Raw genomic sequence first — 15,760 nt, 5'->3', positions numbered from 1 at the left:
AGGCTTGGGAGAGGTTGATGGTCAGAAGGACTGAATGAGTTTAAAGAGCAAGGTCAGGATGAATGAGTGTAAGAATGTGAGGAAAGGCCTTGAAAGGGGCTTCCTGGGATCCCTGGATGGCGCAGCGGTTTGGCGCCTGCCTTTGGCCCAGGGCGCGATCCTGGAGACCCAGGATCGAATCCCACGTCGGGCTCCCAGTGCATGGAGCCTGCTTCTCCCTCTGCCTGTGTCTCTGCCTCTCTCTCTCTCTCTGTGACTATCACAAATAAATAAAAAAAATGTAAAAAAAAAAAATTTAAAAAAGAAAGGGGCTTCCTTCTTCTTTTTATTTTTTTGTATTTTCTTTTCTTTTTTTAATAAATTTATTTTTTATTGGTGTTCAATTTGCCAACATATAGAATAACACCCAGTGCTCATCCTATCAAGTGTCCACCTCAGTGCCTGTCACCCAATCACCCCCACCCCCCGCCCACCTCCCCTTCCACCATCCCTAGTTCGTTTCCCAGAGTTAGGAGTCTTTCATGTTCTGTCTCCCTTTCTGATATTTCTCAGTCATTTTTTCTCCTTTCAAGGGGCTTCCTTCTTAACAAAACATCAAAAGAGTATTTGCAATGGCCATGATTTGGGCATCCAGGGACAAGCATTGGCTGAACACATCATAGTGAAGGGAAATCCAATGCAACATACATTTATTGAGAGCCAAATATGCAGAACAAACATTTCAGGAAATAAAGTCTAAATCTTTTCTAGCCAGCTGTAATAATTTCCCTCATCCTCAGCTTTGTTCTTCACCAAACCAACCAGATTCATGGGCATGACTTTCCAAGTGGAGTCGAATGTTCTAGTTTGAATATTTTCTCTTCACCTGCTCTGGAAAAACATCCCCCCACAAAAGCTGTTTAGATTGAAGGTAGATGTAAGGATGTAAAGATGTAACAAAATAAACTACCATCACCAACAAAACAGAGATAAAAAGCAGAAGTAGATTAAAGGCAGAGAATGTTGCTGAAGTGGTAGGCTCTTTGCCTACTCAATACTGTTTGCCAAGTAGTCAAATAACAAAACAGTATTTGATGGCAAACAGGTAATTTATTCAACGGCCAGAAAACAGAGAAGGGGAGTTCATGTTCGAAAGGCACCTTCTCCCCGATTAGGTCTCATTGTCAGGGTTTTATGGGGTTAAGGTAATTACGGGACTGGTAAGCAAGCTGACCTGGGGTCAAGGTGTTTCAAGAGAAGAAGAGAAGGCTTCTAGGAATCAGAATGCCACCTCTTTTCCTTCTTAAAATGGGCACAGTGGGATCTGTCATGTTGCTGGTAGGTGTGTTTTTTATTATTGCAGTTAGAGGGTAATAATCTTGAGGTCATCTGGAGAGTTAACAATGGTGTCTGATCAAACAGGTAAAAAACTGGGTTATTGTGGTTAGTTCAGAGCTTGTTAGTAAGTCCCTGGTGACAGGAGCTCCATTCAGCGGGCAAGTATGACATGATCTAGCATTTGGAATCCTAGGTAAGGTGTGGCCTTCTTCAGCTTATATGAGAAGACTTCTCAAAATACCTAGATGAAGAATTAAAAAAAAATTCAGACACAGTATCCTGCTCCAGAATTTAAGTTGGTTTGTATCTATGAAGAAAAGCTAAACTCTAAGGCCCATGGAGGCAGACTGTGCTGGTCTTGTTCCTTTTGTATGTCCATTGCCCACCACGGTATCTTGAGATATTTGTTGTAGAACTCAACAAATATCATTTTTACCACATACAAGTTAGCGTTTGGTTTAAATTCCCAAGCCCCATAAGAAAACCAATACCTCCTATGGGAGCCCAAGAGGACAGAGATTCCTGGCCTCGTTATGAGTCATGGTATGCAAGAAGCCCAAAGCTGTCATTTCCTTTCTACTATTGATGGTTCATTCACACAACTCCCTGCCCAGTCAAACATGATTTTTTTATACAAACAATATTGCCTGGTTACACAACTGGCCTTTCAATGCTAGCAAGTTTCTAGGGAACAGTGCTAGAAATTTAACCCAAGGGCAAATTTGTCCATGGAGAGTGAAAGAATTTTGGTGTTTTCTTTTTTTCTCTTTTCTTTCTTTTAGCTTTTAAATCATATCCTGTGCCTAGAAAAATACAAACTTAACATTCTTTTAATTAAAGTCAATGTATTTCTTACAGGGAGCTAATATATTTATATATATTCCCCTTTCAAAGATACAATTATGGGATGTGTGGGTGGCTCAGTGGTTGAGCGTCTGCCTTTGGCTCAGGTTGTGATCCTGGGGTCCTGGGATCAAGTCCCACATCGGGATATCCACAGGGAGCCTACCTCTCTCTCTGCCTGTGTCTCTGCCTCTCTTTGTCTCTCATGAGTGAGTAAATAAAATCTTAAAAAAAAAAAGGATACGATCATCTTATTCAACTTCCACAATGTTAAGTACTACTAATAAAAAGTTTCCTTATATACATCATGGGAAGCAAGTTACTGGAATGCCAGAAACTTTGGGAATTATTTTGGATTATCTAGGAAGTCTTTCAAAGGTCACAGCAGGTAGCCAGCACCTTTTATAAGTTTACTCTTATTGGAAATGATTAACCTAATATTTACACATCTTTTTTCTGATCACTTGCAATGTCCTAAGCCTTTTTCCCTAGTCCTGTTTTCCTTTTGGCCCCTTTTGAAAGATTTAGTGAATTCTCCTTTCCGTCCTCCAAAATAGGGATAGATTTTTTTTTTAGTGATTCAGTATTTCCAATGCTGAGAATATCACATATTAGCTCAAGAAAAATAGAAGACAATGTGTCAGAAATTTCTCAATTTTGTTTATTTTAAAAATGACACATTCTAAGGCTCCTTGGCTAGCAGATGTGGTGGTGTACGCACGGGAGTAAACAAAAGAAACTGGGAAAATTTTTATGGATTATGAATTTTGGAGCCCATCTTGCTTAACTAGGGGCATACCTTCTTTTTTTAAAAAATATTTTATTTATTTATTCATATGAGATGCAGAGAGAGGCAGAGACATAGGCAAAGGAAGAAACAGGCTCCCTGCAATGAGCCTGATGATGTGGGACTTGATCCCAGGAACATAGAACATAGCTTTAGCATTATCGATGATCAGGGAAGAGTCACTGAGGAACAATATAGTGAGAATGGGAAATGCAAGCCAGGTCATCAGGAAAAGAGCTCTTTGCCATTCTCTCTGGGCAAGCGAGCTCATACTAAGATGAGGAGAGGGGGTTTGGGTGTTGCGGGGGCAAGCATTAGAATAAGTCACAAGTCCTCTTACTTGACTAGGCTTTGAGTCAGTGCCAAATCTGGTGGAAAGTGTGTAAGTCCCAGACTCAGATTTAGGTGTTATGATCTCTCCAAACCACTTTCGGACCTGAAACATCAAAGAAAATATTGGAATTGTTTTTATTAACATTGGTGAAGAGAAAAGCCAGTGAATCAGGAAGAGAATAAAGACATTATTGAAAAACTTTCTGTACAACATGTGGCATATCTTTAAAATGTAATATTATTTACTGAGCCTTAAAAAGGAAGGAAATTCTGACACAGGCTACAACATGGATGAACCTTGAAGACATTATGCAGAGTGAAAGAAGCCAGGCACAAAAGGACAAATCCTGTCTGATTCCACATATATGAGATCCCTATGATAGTCAAATTAATTGAGCCAGAAATTAGAATAGTGGTTGCCAGGGACTTAGCAGTGGAGAATGGGTAGAAGAATGGAAATGTGGATAGACAATGTGACAAAACAAATATAGCACAACAGTAATTGAAGTGATTGGCATATATGTGTTCATTGCATAATTCATTTAACCTTTTTGGTATGCTTGAAAATGTCCATAGTAACATGTCGGGAAAAATTAACTTATTATGTAATGCTGTCATAGAGCTATTAACACATATTAGTATGGAGACTATACATCACATGGAACTGTGTTTAAGAATTCATGTGTTTAAGTGGTGTGGCAGATTGCATTACAGCTTTCAATGATTCATTCATCTGTCATAGTATTACACCCTCATGGTGTAATACTTACTTAGTTTCATGGTGGGTGGAGGGTTATCCTCCCTTGACTTCAGGCTTGGACATATGACTTTCCTTGGCCAATGGAATATCAGTGGAAGGGATGCAAGGAGGACCACAAGGCTTGAAATGGCCTTGCCCAGTAGGGCTTATCTTTTTGTGATTTTGCCACTATCATGAGAGAACATATCCTAGGTTTCTGTCCCATTTATGCCAAGCCTGAGAATGAGTCACAAGGAGCAGACCTGAACATGATCTGATGATCTGGATCCTGGAACCAAGCTGAGCTGAACCCAGACAGGATCAGCTAACCTCAATCAACCTTCAGACTTGAAAATGAGAAAAGTAAATATTTGTGTTTAGGGTACTGAGATTTTTGAGATTGTTTGTTACTCAGCAGTAGCTGACTATTACAAATGGAAAAGCTGAAGAAAAATATTTCCTTGATGTAGCAATTGTTTGCTTTCTGAAAGCTGTTAATAAGTTGATGCATCTTACAATCGATAACATCTTAAAGAAGAGAAAACATGGATAGTGTTTACACATGGCTCACATCTCATATGAAAATTTAGAGAACATAGGTTTAAATGTTCCTTAAAGTACATACCTCCAAATATTTCTTGACTTTATGACAATAACAAAAGGGGTTGTTGTTTACCTGCTGGCTGAGGAGGCAGTAGACCAGGAAAATGAAGAAGCCCTGCAGGCTGTTGATGATGATGAAGAGGTAAGCCATGATGTGGGCAGCTGGACCCACCTGCAGGATGCCTAGGCACCACGTGCAGCCCAAGATGAAGAGCTGAGCTGTTGCCTTGAATGTCAGCACCCTGAGGGGTCATTCACAATGACGTGAAAAGGCTAATAGTGGACATGGACACCCTATCATGTAGTTGTTAATGGCAGGGACTCTGGAGCTAGACTGGCTGGGTTTAAATCCAAGGCAGAACTAACCAGCTGGTGACTTTGGGCAAATCAGTTTGCCTTTCTGTAACTCAATTTCCTAATCTTTATAATATATATAATAAATAGGATTTTGACATATGTAAAGTGTTTTGGACAGTATGTAGAACAAAATTAGTACATACATAAAGCATTCTAAAACCAGGTGCTCTTTATCTCTCTCATTATATCACTTATAGATGAAGTGTCATATAATTTATTAGTCAGACAGGGAGGCTTTTGAGACAGAAGTGCTAATTTATGATTACAATGAGCATAAATGGACTATCCCAGGCAAACTAGGATGTAAGGTCACCTTACTTATGTATCTATGTATCCCTAATTAGAAAACATAGTAATACATAAGTGAGAAAAACTAGTTGGGGAACAATTTGCATAGTGTGGCGCTATTGTGTGGATGCCCATCTGTTCTAGAGAAAATTCACAGCCCAGAAAAAGGTCTGGGGAAAATTTTATACATATCATACAGTTACCTCTGGCTTTCCTGAGAAGTGGAAGTAGCAAAGAAAGAGGGGAGCTAGCTGCTTTCAGATTTTACTTGATATATTTTAAAAACTTTGAAAAAATATTTAACAAATGCACTATTTTTGTGATTACAGTGAAATCAATAACAAATTACATGTTCACATAAAATGGATGCTGCTCATCGTCCAAAATGTTTCGAAATAGTATCATACAAAATGTATTTTAATCCAAATCCTAGGGCAGCCCGGGTGGCTCAGCTGTTTAGTGCCGCCTTCAGCCCAGGGTGTGATCCTGGAGACCCAGGTCGAGTCCCACGTCGGGCTCCCTGCGTGGAGCCTGCTTCTCCCTCTGCCTGTGTCTCTGCCTCTCTCTCTCTCTCTCTCTGCGTGTGTGTTTGTGTCTTTCATGAATAAATAAATAAAATCATGAAAAAACAAAACAAAACAAAACAAAAAACAAAAAAAAAAAAAGAAAAAAAGAGTAAAACTTAAAAAAAAAATCCAAATCCTACCCACAGCTATTACATATTATGTTATGTAGCAGAAATTGTTGGCTTTTTCCCCTCCCGTTCTCCTCTTCTTCATTTTAGTGTTGGATCCTTCCTTTTTTGAATTTTATCAAGGACACATGGCTACTCAGTTAGAGACTACATTTCCCGATAGTAGAAGGTAGATGTCACTGTGTGATCAAGGTCTAGCCCTTGAGATCCGGGCAAATGGGGAACATGCAGCTCAACTTTTTTCCATGGATGTGATACTGGCAAAGAAACATCCTGGGAAATGTGGAGCAATAAAATAGAAAGGACTCGAGTCTCTGGATTACTTTGTGGAGCAGAGCTTCCCCATCGGTCCTGGTTTATTCACCTCTGGACTGTGACAGGCAAATTAAATAAACTTCTATTTCACTCCTTTTTGGGGCTCTTTTGTCACCGAAGCTTAGTCTGTAGTACAGCTAATACTGTATAATAATGCCTTTCATTAACGGTGACACTGGGAGATGGCAGTTGGCTTTGCTAGGTCCTGGAGCTTGGTTGTGGGGTGTATGTGTGTGTGGATACACAAGAGGAACTAGTGAGACTAAGTACAGAAAAAGGGGAGTGCGGTCAGAAAATACCATTTACCCCACCTTACCTTATATTCTGGATGGTTGACACTTCACTATTGAGAGAGGAAAGTTTCTTTTTTAAAATCCAAAGGATCAGGAGAAAAATAACTAAATTCACCTGCAGGAATGACATGGATCATGCAGAATGCAAGTTAAAATAATGCACTGTGTTCGCTATAAACTGCACACAATCCGTACCTCCCTGCATGTAGGATTGAATGGGTAGTAGGTGGGGAAGTAAATTCATAGAACTGACAAAAATGTGTGCCTGGTGCTTCTTTGGTTGGTAACACTGGAGCCACATACTCACTCACACAGATAATGGCACAGACAGGGCCCAGGAAACTCCAGATGAATCCCTTGTCCAGGTTGAGCCAGCAGCTGGGAACAATGGGAAAAGGGGCCAAAAGAGAGATCAGAGAAGAACATGAAATAAACACCTTTTCCTAACACTTTTTCAACATCTGAAAAGGTCAGCCGGTGACAACAAAGGCTTCGATTCTTTACTATCGTGTTAATGCTACGCTAAACATTTTACGATTGTAGTCACACCATGGTGAGGGTGGGGCCATGGGGACAACTGTTATTCCCATTTCACTAATGGGGTGGCCAAGACTTGAGAACTTGAGGTCCCATATTATGGGAAGGAAGAAGCTGGGACCTAATCACAAAATGCCCTCTTTCCAGAACCTTCCTTACTCTTACCATCACCTTTCTCTGTCTCACCAGGAAAGAGGTTAGAGCTATTACAGCCAAGGGGAAAGGAGAGTGAGTTTGACACGGATATTCCAATCATTATCGTTAACACTGCCCTTAAAACTATCCACAGCACAGGGTGAGAGTTGAGCTCACCGATTAGATGTTCCATAAAGGTGAGGCCTGGATGCAGCAGAAATGGCCACAATTATAGCCGGGACTCCATAGCCCACAGGGAACATGAGCTTCTTCATGAACTTGTTCACACTGGAGTAGTTGACCACTGTCAGGTTGCGTGCAGTGAGGAAGAGGTGCAGACCCTCCAGCAGCATCCAGGTGAAGGAGGCCAGGTAGAGATAGTGTAAGGCACCTGCGATGATGGCACACAGCACCTGGGGGAGGAGAAAGGTGCCACCAGGAGTGATTGTCAGAGAGGAGGGTGGCCCCAGGACCTGTTCCATACCTTGCCATTGGAAAAAGCTCATGTATATGGTTGAGTTGTCAGGGGAGGATTTGTCTTCTAGTTCATTAGTCAATGTGGAATAGGCTACTCTTCAAAATAACCCTGGGACCCAAGATTATTTTATTAAGATATCAATGCAGCACAGTTCCATGAACTGAGCATCCTCTGTGGCAGGGCTGGGTCTCCTTTGAGACCGTGTCAATACCTTGATCTTGGTCTTGTCAATGGCCGTGAGGAAGAGCAGGTGGGCCAGGAAGAGGCAGATCGAGAGCTGCAGGTGGAGGGAGGTGCTGGTGTTCTGGATTGCTTTGCACAGCAGGAAGGTGAGGGCTGCCAGAAGGAGGCACAGCAGAGAAAGGCTCAGCCCCATGTAGGTGATCACAGCCAGCACGGGATCATCCTCCTGGGATCCAGCCAAGAGAAGCAAAGACATCACAGTCACATTTTCCTGGTCTGGGGTAATGACTCTTCCATTTAAATTTTTTTTTTTTGTTTTTATTTTTGTTGTAGCCAAATCAGGAAAGAAGGAGGCAGGTAAGTTTATGTTTTTGATTAAGTTCCTCCAGGATCAGAATGCTAGAATTTTATGGTAGGTGATCACATCCAGCACGGTATTCTGCTTTTGGGTCTCAGCAAAAAGGACATCATGGTCAGTTTCCAAGATTAATCCTCCCCCCCTTGGTATGGGAGCTTCCCAAACACAGGCATGACTCCGCATGATAGAGAGTATAAGTGTCGGTCAGACTAAGTACTTTTTTCCCAGCTGTATTGAGGGATACCTAATATGCAAAATATTGCACATATTGAATACACACATTTTGATGTTTTTATTTTATTTATTTAGTTTTTAAAAAGGTTTTATTTATTTATTCATGAGAGACACAGAGAGATAGAGGCAGAGACACAGGCAGAGGGAGAAGCAAGCTCCATGCAGGGAGCCTGATGCAGGACTCGATTCCGGGACTCCAGGATCATACCCTGGGCTGAAGGCAGACGCTCAACTGCTGAGCCACCCAGGCATCCCCATTTTGATGCTTTTAGACATAGGCACATATATATGATGCCATCATCACAATCAAAGTAATAAACATATCCATCACTTCTAAGATCTTGTGTCCTCTTGCTTTCTTTTATGAGATGTATTCTCTTAAGTTTTTAAGTGCACTATACCGTTTTAACTATAGGCTTATGTTGTATGTCAGATTCACATTGAAATGAATGAATATGCTAGGCTAAGTCTTGCCACCAAGAGGTATAAGAAATCCTGTGTAACAGAGGGTATTAACCTCTTCACACTCATTGGTACCTGTCCTTTGGCTGCTTTCTATGAAATCCAGGGACCCTACCTGAGAGTATTTCTCCTGTTTGGACATACCAGGAGTCAGTACCAGGATGTCAATGCTCCTTGAAAGCTGCCCTCAAGCAATAAAAGTTACAGCATTGATGGATAAATACCCCAACTCCCTCATCTTTATGTGGGAAGGGTCTGAAATGCATGTTCTAGGATATCTCCCAGAAATACTCAATGGGATTGAATCTTAGTTGTCCATGGAGTAACTTTCTCTTTAACACAACCTTTACTGGATGCCTTCTTTTTTTCTATCTTATTTCCTTATTGTTCTACTCATGTGTCTTGGAGTTATCTCCCAGAGAAACTACTTGCCCTCAAATTTTTGTCTCAGAATCTGCTTGCAGGAGATCTCAAACTAAGACATCTGTATAATTCAGCTCTTGATGGCTCATCTCCTTAAAGACAGGAGCCAGGAATCTGATGAGCCACACAGACTTAGTAAGACCCATCAGTAGGAAATGACAGTTGCCATCTCTTACAATGATATGGGGATTTTCACTTGTTTCAATGTCACTTTATAGAATTTTTTAATCATTTACTTTTTAAAAAAATATTTTATTTACTTGAGAGAGAGAAAGCATATGAGAGAGAGAGAGAGAGAGAGAGAGAGCAAGCAGGGGGAGCAACAGGCAGAGAGAGAAGCAGGCTCCTCATTGAGCAGGGAGCCTCATGTAGGGCTCGATCCCAGGACCCCCGGATCATGACCCGAGGCAAAGGCAGACGCTTAACCAATTGAGCCACCCAGGTACCTCATTCCTTTGCCTTTTTAACCTTAAAAAATTGTGAAATAGAACACACATACAGAAAAGAGCATACACATACATGTATCACATGATTAAAAATTATTAAATTGTTGGTGAAATCATTAGTCTGTAGAGATTATCCCAGAAGCTCTTTCTAATTGCAAAACACCTTCTCCTCCAGAGGTAACCATGATCCTTTTTATGATAAGCAATTCCTGCTTATCTTTATAGTTTTACCACTTAAGTATGCAACCCCTGAGAATATGGTTTAGTTGTGTCTGTTTTTAAACTTTGTACAGATGGAAATTACTCTGTTCCACATAGTCACTCAGAAACCCATGGTAACAGAAGCTTCACCATCTGGTAGCTACACTCTCTGGAGTATGTTGCTTCTTTGTTACTCTGGAGGATCCCACATGGGATTTTATTTTCTTTTCTTTTCTTTTCTTTTCTTTTCTTTTCTTTTCTTTTCTTTTCTTTTCTTTTCTTTTCTTTTTTTTTTCTTTTTATTGTTTCAATTTTTCTTTTATTTTAAATTTTTTTATTGTGGTTCAATTTGCCAACATATGGCATAACACCCAGTGCTCATTCCATCAATTGCCTCCTCAGTGCCCGTCACCCAGTCACCCCCACCCCCCGCCCACCTCCCCTTCCACCACCCTTAGTTAGTTTCCCAGAGTTAGGAGTCTTTCATGTTCTGTCTCCCTTTCTGATATTTCCCAGTCATTTTTTCCTCCTTTTCCCTTTATTCCATTTCACTATTTTTTTATATTCCCCAAATGAATGAGACCATATAATGTTTGTCCTTCTCCGATTGACTTATTTCACTGAGCATAATACCCTCCAGGTCCCTCCACGTTGAAGCAAATGGTGGGTATTTGTTGTTTCTAATGGCTGAGTAATATTCATTGTATACATAGACCACATCTTCTTTATCCATTCATCTTTCGATGGACACTGAGGCTCCTTCCACAGTTTGGCTATTGTGGACATTGCTGCTATAAACATCGGGGTGCAGGTGTCTCATGGGATTTTCTATACTTCATCCCAGAAAAGCAACACTGCTTTTTTTTTTTCTTTTCAAATTCTAGTTAGTTGACATTCAGTGCAATATTAATTTCTGGGGTAGAATTAAGTGATTCATTACTTACATATAACACCCAGTGCTCCTACTGGGGATTTACCCCAAAGATACACATGCAGTGAAAAGCTGAGACACCTGCACCCCAATGTTTATAGCAGCAAAGTCCACAATAGCCAAACGGTGGAAGGAGCCTTGGTGTCCATTGAAAGATGAATGGATAAAGAAGATGTGGTCTATGTATACAGTGGAATATTACTCAGCCATTAGAAAGGATAAATACTCACCGTTTGCTTCAGTGTGGATGGAACTGGAGAATATTATGCTGAGTGAAGTAAGTCAATTGGAGAAGGACAATCATATGGGTTCATTCATATGGGGAATATAAAAAACAGTGAAAGGGATCATAGAGGAAAAAAGAGAAAATGAGTGGGAAAAATTAGAGAGGGTGACAAAACATGAGACTCCTAACTCTGGGAAATGAACAAGGGGTAGTGGGGTGGGGTGGTGGGTGGGAGGATAGGGTGACTGGGTGATGGACACTGAGGAGGGCACTTGATGGGATGAGCCCTGGGTGTTTTTTTTTTTTTTAATTTTTATTTATTTATGATAGTCACAGAGAGAGAGAGGCAGAGACACAGGCAGAGGGAGAAGCAGGCTCCATGCACCGGGAGCCCGACGTGGGATTCGATCCCGGGTCTCCAGGATCGCGCCCTGGGCCAAAGGCAGGCGCCAAACCGCTGCGCCACCCAGGGATCCCAGCCCTGGGTGTTATACTATGTGTTAGCAAATCAAACTCCAATAAAAAATATACATATAAAAATAATAAAAAATTTATCTAATAAAAACACCCAGTGCTCATCATAGCAAGTATCTTCCTTTTTTTTTTTTTATTTATTTATGATAGTCACACAGAGAGAGAGAGAGAGGCAGAGACATAGGCAGAGGGAGAAGCAGGCTCCATGCACCGGGAGCCCGATGTGGGATTCGATCCTGGGTCTCCAGGATCGCGCCCTGGGCCAAAGGCAGGCGCCAAACCACTGCGCCACCCAGGGATCCCAGCAAGTACCTTCCTTAATAACCATCAACCATCTAACCCATCTTCCACCCACATGTAGCTTTGCTTTCAATAGCTCCCAGTGGTAAACAACTTAAATACACATTAACTGTAGAATAGATAAGTAAATTATAGTACAGCCATGCAAGAGAATATTATATGGCAATGAAAATAAATGGACAAAAGATATGCCCAACTCATAAATGTAATGATGAATGAATGAAGTGTTCTCTATTTTCAAACCCATTTTAACTTGCCTATACTGCCCTCCATAATAGGGGTGGTCAGAGATTTCCACCGGTGTTGTTTTGGGGGGTATTCCCTCTTTCTTTGTGAGGAGGTGTGGGATTCAGGACTTCCTGTGAACTGTCACCCAGTCTGTGTTATTAGTGAGTCCTCTGACCCCACCTCAAGGATATGTGTCCAGTCTAACCTTCTTCCACCACCTTTACTCCTGACACCCAAATTCTGGCCACCATCATCTATCTCTCTGCAAGTCCACTTTTGCTGCGTCATGAACTATGGCCAACCTGGGAGCCAGAGGAAAGTTCTAGTGACATAAATATGCAGCATCTCTGATACAGACTCTCCATTGCCTTCCCACTGCAATTCGAATGAGATCAAAATTCCTGACCATGGCATTGCAGATCTGACACATTTTCCCTGCTCCCATTTCTCCAACTGCATCTCCTTCCACTTGTCCATCATACACTTTGCTCTGGCCACACTTCTTTCTGGAACACACTAAATTTTTTGTCTTTTCAGGGCCTTTACACACATACATACCTCTTTTGGGATGTTTTTCTTTGACGACTTACCTCAAAGGACTTACCTAATGGCTCCCCCCCCCCCGCCCCCGCCATCGAGGTAAAATGCAAACAATATAAAATTAACCTTTTTAAAGTATACAAGTATACAATTCAGTGGCATTTGGTACATTCACAATACTGTGCAACCACCACTTGTGTCTAACACCAAAACATCTTCATCACTCCAAATTACAATCCCATGTCCATTAAGCATTTACCCCATTTCTTCTGCCCCCAGCCTCTGGCAAGCAGTAATCTACTTTCTGAGTCTCTGGGTTTGCTTATTTTGACATTTCATATAAGTGGAATCATACAACGGGTAGCCCTTTGTGTCTGACTTCTTCTTCTTCTCCTTTTTTTAAAAAAAGATTTTTAATTTATTTATTCATAAGAGATGCAAAGAGAGAGGCAGAGACATAGGCAGAGGGAGAAGCCGTCTTCTTGCAGGGAGCCCAATGTGGGACTTGATCCTAGGACCCTGGAATCACGACCTGAGCCAAAGGCAGACGCTCAACCACTGAGCTACCTAGGTGCTCCCGTGTCTGACTTATTTCATTCAGTGTGTTGTTTTCAAGGTTCACCTCTGTTGCAGCACTACTGACTCAATATTCAGATTGTAGCTCAAATGCTATCTTTCTATGTAAAGCAGCATGCTTTCAGCACTCACTCACTCTGGTCACTTGTGTTTTTCCCCCATTTTTAAAAGAGTACATATCTAGTAGGAGCTCATACTTAATTAGTTGGAGGAATTAAATGTATTCATTGTACCTGTTCGGTTAAGGCCATGAGGACAGCAAAACTGGACAGGTGGGTGCAGTTGCATATGGTGTGACTTTCATTCGCTTGTATCAGGAAACAGCCATCTCTGGACCACTGGCTGTGCTCCCCTGTGCTTTTCCAGTACACGCAGATGGCCTTTTCGCTACTGGTCTTCATCTGAAAGTAGAAGGGGCTTAATATGTTCTTCCTCAGGAGGGACAACCCTTAGAGTGTCAGTCTACACTGGGGTGGCCATCAAAGAGACCCACGGCTTAGAAGTGACTCAGATGATTTCTATTTTAAGTGAAGACGATGGCTGCCAGCCAGGACACCTGCTCCCATAGTCTCAGCTCTGTTAGGGTACCATAAAACAAGATCATGGCTCTTTGGGAGCCAGAATTTTATAGGATGTCATTGGTTTCAGGGCTTTATCCCCCACTGTGGAAGTCAGACAAAAATAAAATAAAAAATAAAAGAAGGTTTGTGACTCATACAGAGTTTTTTCCTAAACACTCTCTAAAGCAAATTTCCCTGATTTCTTCACACCAATTCTGTCCCTCACCCCTTACAACACAAAAACTGCTCATGCAAGGAAAGGGGAAGCTTAGGAAAGAAATGGAGAGAGAGAGAGGGAGAGAGAGAATAGAATTATCCTTCAACCTCTTCTTTTTGTCCTAAGGGTTTCCAGAGCAACACTTCATGGGGCCAAGGAGAGAAGTCAGACTCTCCTGTTGGAGGGCTGTATCTCCTCTGATAATCCACAAGACCATCTCCAGATTTCTTGCACCACTCCTAGTCCCCCATGCCATATATGAAAAGTTTCATACTTCAGTTTTATGCATCAAATAGAGAAAACCTACATTTCCCATTCCTCCCATTCTTATTTTCTTTAAAATTAAAAAATAATTTTATTTATTTTTCCCAGCTTTATTGAGATACAACTGACATATAAACCATGTAAGTGTAAGGTAGACAACACAAGTTTTTGACATATGCATATATTGCAAAATAGTTAATTAATACCCATCACCTCATGTAGTTACGGTTCTTATTTTGTGGCAAGAACTTAAAATCTACTCTCTTAGCAATTTTCAAGTACGCAATGTAGTATTGTCAACCAGAGCCACCATGCTGTACATTATATCACTAGAACTTATTCTACTTGTGACTGGAAGTTTGTACCTTTGGTCTCCTGCACTTATTTCTCCCATCCCTCACCCTTGGTAACCAAAAACACATTTTCTGTATCTGTGATTTTGGCTTTTTAAGATTCTACATATAAGTAAGACCATACAGTATCTCTTTCTCTGTCTTATTTTACTTAGCATAATGCCATCAAAATTCATCAATGTTGTTGCAAATGGCAGGATTTCTTTCAACTCTTACTTTCATGAAAGAGCTGAAATGTGAGGGAACAGATTAATTTTATTATGTCTGTGTCTGGCTACTGACCCTCCTGCCTTTAAGAGTTTGGGCAGAGAAGGGGAAAGGAGAATGGATTAAAGAAAATTTTTTTTTCCAATCAAGTTATGTAGTGTTAATAATTAATGCCAGGCTTTTATGTAGGAATGAATATAATGTCTCAGTTCAAATTTCACAGGCATAAATTTGGAGGTAACTTCAACTAAAATAATCCCATGCACTAGAATTATGCTGCCCAAGAGAAATATCATGTGAACTACTTGTGTAATTTTAAATTTTCTGCTAGCCACATTAAAAAACTAAATAAACAGTTCAAATTAATTTTAATAATATATTTTATTTAACCCCCTATATTCAAAACAGTATCTTTTAGTATGTCTATATATCAATATATGCAATCGATATAAAAATTATTTTTAAAAAAAGATTTTATTTTCGCAAAGATTTCATTTATTTGAGAGAAAAAGAGAGAGAAACAGAGCACGAGAGAGAGAGAGAGAGAGAGAAAGAGAGAGCAAGCAAGTGAGCAGGGGGGTAGGGGCTAAAGAGCAAGAGAAGCAGACTCCTTGCTGAACAGAGAACCTGATGTGGGGCTTGATCCCAGGACCCTGTGATCATGACCTGAGCTGAAGGCAGACGCTTAACTGACTGAACCAACTGGGCACCCAAAAAAGATTTTATTTTATTTAAGTAATCTCTACACCTGACATGGGGCTCGAACCCACAACCCTGAGATCAAGAGGTGTGTACCCAGGAGCCCCTTAAAAATTATTAATGAGATATTTTACATGCTTTTTTTTTTTCTTATGAGGG

At 40.8% G+C, this 15,760-nt stretch overlaps 1 protein-coding gene across 2 annotated transcripts in view; it reads right to left on the bottom strand.

Annotated features, from left to right (window-relative positions):
- Positions 1-672: 672 nt before the first annotated feature.
- Positions 673-15,760, bottom strand: part of ADGRE3 (adhesion G protein-coupled receptor E3) — a 41,450-nt gene continuing 26,362 nt past the window's right edge. Inside the window, exons 9-16 of one of the 2 annotated variants that reach the window (XM_025457808.3) lie at positions 13,535-13,702; positions 7,931-8,128; positions 7,419-7,654; positions 6,881-6,947; positions 6,593-6,684; positions 4,696-4,864; positions 3,288-3,383; positions 673-1,558 (exon numbers count right to left, since the gene is read on the bottom strand). In XM_025457808.3, the coding sequence (XP_025313593.3) occupies positions 1,550-1,558; positions 3,288-3,383; positions 4,696-4,864; positions 6,593-6,684; positions 6,881-6,947; positions 7,419-7,654; positions 7,931-8,128; positions 13,535-13,702 (1,035 nt within the window). In that variant the 3' untranslated portion in view covers positions 673-1,549. The remainder of the gene's footprint in view (positions 1,559-3,287; positions 3,384-4,695; positions 4,865-6,592; positions 6,685-6,880; positions 6,948-7,418; positions 7,655-7,930; positions 8,129-13,534; positions 13,703-15,760) is intronic. The other variant, XM_049098342.1, reaches the window with a different exon arrangement.

Source organism: Canis lupus, chromosome 20, assembly GCF_003254725.2.
Source record: "Canis lupus dingo isolate Sandy chromosome 20, ASM325472v2, whole genome shotgun sequence".
NCBI lineage: Eukaryota > Metazoa > Chordata > Mammalia > Carnivora > Canidae > Canis > Canis lupus.
Note: the sequence above shows the minus strand (reverse complement) of the source record. Positions and strands in the feature narration are given on the sequence as shown.